This window comes from Martes martes, assembly GCF_963455335.1.
Source record: "Martes martes genome assembly, chromosome: 3".
NCBI lineage: Eukaryota > Metazoa > Chordata > Mammalia > Carnivora > Mustelidae > Martes > Martes martes.
The window spans coordinates 157042068-157047701 of NC_137890.1; the positions used below are offsets into that span (position 1 = coordinate 157042068).

Consider the following 5634-nt stretch of genomic DNA (forward strand, 5'->3'; position numbering starts at 1 on the left):
TGCTCGCGCTGCGGTTCCTCGGTTCCTCGCAAAGGTGCAGACAGGCCCCGGCGCGCACCCGTGAGTGCACACGGAAGCCATCTGCCAGGTCAGACCTTGGGCGGTTCTGGACGGCGGACCCAGGCTGAACGCGAACTTACAGCCCCAGGAACAGGACAGAATGCTACAGCACACACGCCCCAGCACCAGTATCTTGGGCCTGCCCTCTTAGCCCATCTTGTTCGCGAGTCACTCTCCAACACACCCGCAGGCGAAAAGCTTGCACTCTCCCGTGTAGGACTTGCGCTCCCCCCTGCGGCCCCCGGGCAAACCTCGCTCTTCTGCGCCTCCCGCCCAGACCTCCGCCCCATCCTCAGCCTTCCTAACTTAAAGATGTTGGTGCGATCTGAACTTCCGAGTAGGTGAAAGGTGGAGCCACAGTACCAGGCCTGTGCCTGTCTGGTACCCAGGGAAGAGTTTGGCAACAAGACAGATTTGCGTGGATTTCCGGCTGGGCCAAGTTTCCCGCTGTGTGGCTTTGGACAAGTGACTCAGTTCCTCTGAGCCTGTCTTTGCACCTGCAAAAAGGGAAACTGATCTCTTCTAGGGAGAGGGCATGTGTTGAGGTCCAAGAGTGTGTCCAGGGCACCGGGAGCACCAACGCTTGGCATGCCTGGCATGCGCTTGCTGCAAATGGAGTTCCCTGTGCGCGCCGCCTTGCAGCCGCGAGTGCGGCGGGAGAGAGCTGGCGGAGCCGCGGGATCCCTCGGGGGGTGGAATGTAGGTGGGGGCAGTGGGGGAGCCCCCGCGGCCCCCTCTGGGCCCTCGGCGCGCGTGCCATTGGCCCGGGCGGCGGGGTGGGCGGGAGGATGACATCAGCGGCAGGTTGGATTATAAAGGCGCGAGCGGAGCCGCGGGCTCAGAGCGCACCCAGCCGGCGCCGCGCAACACTGGGACTCGCGCCCACACCGCAGCCCGGCTAGCCTGCTCCGCGCTCGCCTGCCTGTCTGCCCGCCGGCCCCCGTGCGCCCTCGCTGCCGCCGGTCTGCGCCCCTCGACCCCACCGGCACCATGCACCTCTCCCAGCTGCTGGCCTGTGCCCTGCTGCTCACGCTACTCTCGCTCCGGCCCTCCGAAGCCAAGCCCGGGGCGCCGCCGAAGGTGGGTGCTGTTGCATGGACATCGGGACTGTGACGGGCCATGGGAGGGCCGGGGGCCTAGGGGGACGCGGCGCACAAGACGGAGCAGAGGGCGGGAAGATGGCCCTCTTCTCCGAGCTGTGCACGGGTGAGAGCCGGGGAGCCCTCCAAATCAACTTGGGGGGTCTACGTCCCCAGCCTCGGGAATGTCAACAGATGCGCAGCCCCTGCCCCAGTGTGGCCAGCCCGGCAGGGGCCAAAAAGGGGAGGGCAAGGGGCTCCCCGAAGGAGCGTACAACGGCGGCTGCGTGGCAGGTGGATGCCGCGCCGAGCTGTCCGGAAGCTGTGGGGGCGCGCTCAGGGCTCCGAAGGGACAAATCGCGCTGGCGGGCGCTTCGGGCTGGAGCATCAGGGGTCCCGCAAAGTACCTCGCGCTGCCGCCGGGCGTTCCTTCACCTGCCCGCCCTTTCCCTCGAACAGGTCCCGCGAACTCCGCCGGGGGAGGAGCTGGCCGAGCCCCAGGCTGCGGGCGGCAGTCAGAAGAAAGGCGACAAAACTCCCGGGGGCGGCGGCGCCAACCTCAAGGGCGACCGGTCGCGACTGCTCCGCGACCTGCGCGTGGACACCAAGTCGCGGGCGGCGTGGGCCCGCCTTCTGCATGAGCACCCCAACGCGCGCAAATACAAAGGAGGCAACAAGAAGGGCTTGTCCAAGGGCTGCTTCGGCCTCAAGCTGGACCGGATCGGCTCCATGAGCGGCTTGGGATGTTAGTGCGGCGACCCCTGGCGGCGGTGAGTACCACCAACCCTGGCCTCCGGGAGCTGTGCACCCCCTAGCTCCCCCGAGGCGTCCCGCAGAACCAAGCCCGAACCCCCGCCCGCAGGCCAGTTCCTCTCTGATGCCCTGGCGCTAGGATCGTTCCACCTCCCAACCGACTTCTGGAGGAGAGCCAGGCGATCCCGGCACGAGAACGAGTGTGTGTGCGAGACATTTGCCCCCAATCCCATTTACCGTCCCATTTTACAGATGAAGAAAGCGAGGGATAAAGCCGTCAGGGAACTTTGGCAAGGTCAGAAATGGCTCAACACGGATGAACCCACCTTAGTTCCTTTAGAGAAGCAGAGACAACTTGGTGGGGTCCTGTCCACCTCCAGACCATAAGCCAACCAGCAGAACTGATCTCCATTGGCCATTTGAGGGTATTGAGGGGAGATGGTAGGGTATTGAGGGGAGCAGAAAAGGGAAGGCATACACACAAGCAGAGGGTAAGTTTATCTACCAGTCTCTGGTATCCCGGTGCCCAGGCATCAGGCAGCCTGCAGGTCAGGACTGCTTCCCCAGTTGAACTTGGACATATCTGGAGAAATACTTGCCCTTTCACAATAGAGAGAATAGCCCTCTGTCCGTCGGCATCACCAGGATCCCCTTCTGCCCCAGAGCTTTCTGATTCTTCTTCCATCTCTAAGCCCTGGCTGTGAGCAGACCGGTCTGTCCAGGGTGCTGATGCTGCTTGCTGCCTGAGAGACTTCGGGATGGAAAATCAGTGTTTGTGGCATTATTTCAGGGCAGGGAAAAAGACTAAAATAAATCTTTCTTTTTCCCCAACCTGGACCTAAACATGTCCCAAACTGAGCTCCTCACTGTCTCCCTGCCTCCACCATACCCGGGACCCCAGTTTCTGGTGTGGCTTCCTCACCCTCTACAGGGCAAGAAACCCCTGTGCTCCCTTCAGCCCCTACCGGGTGCTGCCTCCTGGCAGTGTTGCAAAGGTCCTCCCTGCCTCCCCCCTCCTGTCCCATCGTGTTGCCCATCAGTTCTTACCCAGAAACAGAGCCCACCTCTGAAATTGACATTCAGGTGCTTTAGGATCTGACTCTTTTTGGTCTCCAGCCTTTTCCAGAGGCCTGGCTGTTGCCAATCTGGGTTGCACAGCCTGTCCGTCCCCCTCGGAGGCCACAGGGAGGCGGCTCTCTTACCCAAAAGGCCTTGTCAGCATCCACACTGTCTTCCCCCAGAGGGCAAAAGAGAGCACCCCTCTTTGAAGCTCTCCAGCCTTTTTGACAGCACAGAACCCTTTTCCGCCTGAGCCATAGTTGCTTGGAAACCTACTTAGCTCCCCCAGATGAACTCATGAGCAACTTCAGGGCCAAGTGCTAGCCTAAGGTGATCTGGAACACACGGCACCCCCAAAGAGGCTCCGAAAAATGTTTGTCAATGACCAGAGAAACATGCCCCTCCCCCCAGCTTAGGGGCACCCCTCTCCCACCCGCTTTGGGCTTTAGCAGGGTTTCCTATCCATACAGCCAGACTTGACTGTGTGCCCCTCCCCCACCATTTCTGCAGGGGCTTCATTTGTCTGAGATCTTGACTCACCCCTGCCCAGGAAGAGGTGATTCTGGCCTGTAGTGGCATCCATTGTCATGGCTTTGCTCTCTTCTGTCCTGTCTAAACAATGAAGCGATGGAGCCACAGGCCTCATAATTTCAGTTCACGCTGCGATCTAAGCACCAACCTCAAGCTTTAGAATCTAAACGAATGTTACTCAACGGGTTAGCGGGAGACAAGATGAGGAAGGGGGCCTGGAAAGTATCTGGCAGGCACATTCCTGTAGGGTCCTTGGCCTTGGGCATGGCTGTCTCGGGGTAGCAAGTGATGGTCCAGCGGGTGGGGAGGAGCTGGGGAGGAGGCGGTTTGCTAGGACGTCTCAGCCCCTTTGACCAGGGAGATTTGTCAACCCCCCAGAAGTTCTGTCCTTTAGCTGAACAGCCACCTTCCACACCTTAACCTTCCCAGCCCCAGCCTCATGCCACAGCTGTCACGAGAAGACAGCATCCTTCCTGCCACCAGCAGCCTCCTAGTGGAGGTGACCAGGGCAGCTCACTGTCTCAGCTTCAAAGAGAGAGACAGCTTAGATTTTTCACATCAATGAAAACTCATCCCAGGCTGTGGCCACTTCTTCACTCAGGAGTTGACTTTGACTCTAAGCAGCCACCATAATGACTGTCGCTGATGGTTATAGTCTTGATTATAAAATTCTAATGACAGAGATGGAGTGTGGCCAATGCCTGAATGAACACCTTGCCCAGGAGCCCCAGGGACATCACAGACATTTATCATCTGTTTAAACACATGGGACACTCAGAGACGGAAGGTGAGGGACAGTTCACCAAGGCCCAGGGTCCCTCTGCATGTGCTGTCCTCTGGGAGCGCACCGTCTCATGGGGACTCCCTCCTAGGGCCACACAGCACCCACACGCCCATTAGCAGAGAGCTGGTAAAGCCCTCACCAAAGGATCAACTCTCAACCCAACGAACCCAGTATGACCATTCTTTGTCCCAGGGCTGGCGTGAGACCCCGTATCCTCTGCGTCCAAAGGGAACCCTTTGTGAGGCACAGAGAGCTGGAGAAGGAAGTGCTATTTAATGAGGGGCAGCTGTGACCCAGACACTCGGCCAATGCCCAAAGTGTGGCCCCCTGTTGAATCTTAAAGCCGGCCCCGGGAGGTGGCTATTATCCCATTTTATGGGTGAGGAAAGCGATACTCAAAGCTATCCTGGGCCATCCAGGAAGTTCATGTCAGAATTGGGATTTGAGCCCAGAACTCCCAACTCCTCAGATGTTTGTCTTCCCCTTTCCTCTGCTGTCACGCAGACATAGAAAGCCGAGGCAAGCACCCCGAGGAGGGCTTGTGTCAGAACAAAAAAAAAAGGGGGCGAGAGCATTTTCACTCTCCTCCCCTTCCTGTGCCTCACCCAGTGCCATGGGCCAGGCCTGCAGGGACACTGAGGGGGAGGAGGGCTGGCAGACACCCTCAGTCCACCTGTGCTGGGGCAGGAAGCGCCAAAGACACAGCAGGAGGTGAGGGGAGGGCCAGAGTGGGGGGGCCCCTTCCTACCCCCCTCAGGTCAGCCCAGGTGGGACACTGCTTCCCACTGCTGTGGAAAAGGGACTGTCCTGCAGGCTGGGCTTTCTCAGCTAAGTGTCCCATGTCCCCTCTGTGTTTCAGGATCGGGAACTTGCTCCGTTTTGCTGAGGTCATTCTTGGTCATCAGCCATCTGGAAACCCCTCCGACATAATGTGGCTTTTACATTTCTTTCTTTCCTTTTTTTTTTTTTTCCTGGTACTGGGAATACACAACACCAGCTGTTTTATTATTATTTGGGAAGGGGGGTATGATTTTATTGTTTGTCTGTTTTTTGAAAATGAAAAATAAAAAGTTATATATTATATATATATATTATATACATGCAACACACACCTGCACGATCGTGATGACAAGGGGCAGTTTTGAAGAGACTGACAAAACCAGCTGTAAAACGTTGCTGTTTGTAAATTCATGTCATGCATAAATGTATTTATGTTGTAAAGCTATTTATATTGTTTATAAAGAGATATTTATAAAAATTTTATTTATGTAACTAAATGAAAGAAGTCAATCATTGTAATGTTTTTGTCTTAACTAGTGGAAAAATGTAAAAAAAAAAAAGTCATTCCATGAACATCTTGAAAACTGT

General features: G+C 57.0%; 1 protein-coding gene across 2 annotated transcripts; it reads left to right on the plus strand.

The window, feature by feature from the left end:
• Window positions 1-906: 906 nt before the first annotated feature.
• NPPC (natriuretic peptide C) lies at window positions 907-5346 on the plus strand. Of its 2 annotated transcripts, XM_080799498.1 has the most exons (3): window positions 907-1140; window positions 1599-1909; window positions 5126-5346. In XM_080799498.1, the coding sequence occupies exons 1-2, from the start codon at window positions 1051-1053 to the stop codon at window positions 1887-1889; spliced, it is 381 nt and encodes a 126-aa protein (XP_080655624.1). In that variant the 5' UTR covers window positions 907-1050; the 3' UTR covers window positions 1890-1909; window positions 5126-5346. The 2 variants fall into 2 exon arrangements, with proteins under 2 accessions (XP_080655624.1, XP_080655625.1); XM_080799499.1 differs by lacking the exon at window positions 5126-5346 and having other exon boundaries at window positions 908-1140; window positions 1599-2721.
• The last annotated feature ends 288 nt before the right edge of the window (window positions 5347-5634 follow it).

Coding starts and splice junctions, on each gene's coding strand:
- NPPC (XM_080799498.1), top strand. CDS start 1,051: ATGCACCTCTCCCAGCTGCTGGCCTGTGCCCTGCTGCTCACGCTACTC. Junction 1,141..1,598: donor AGCCCGGGGCGCCGCCGAAG/GTGGGTGCTGTT, acceptor TCCCTCGAACAG/GTCCCGCGAACTCCGCCGGG.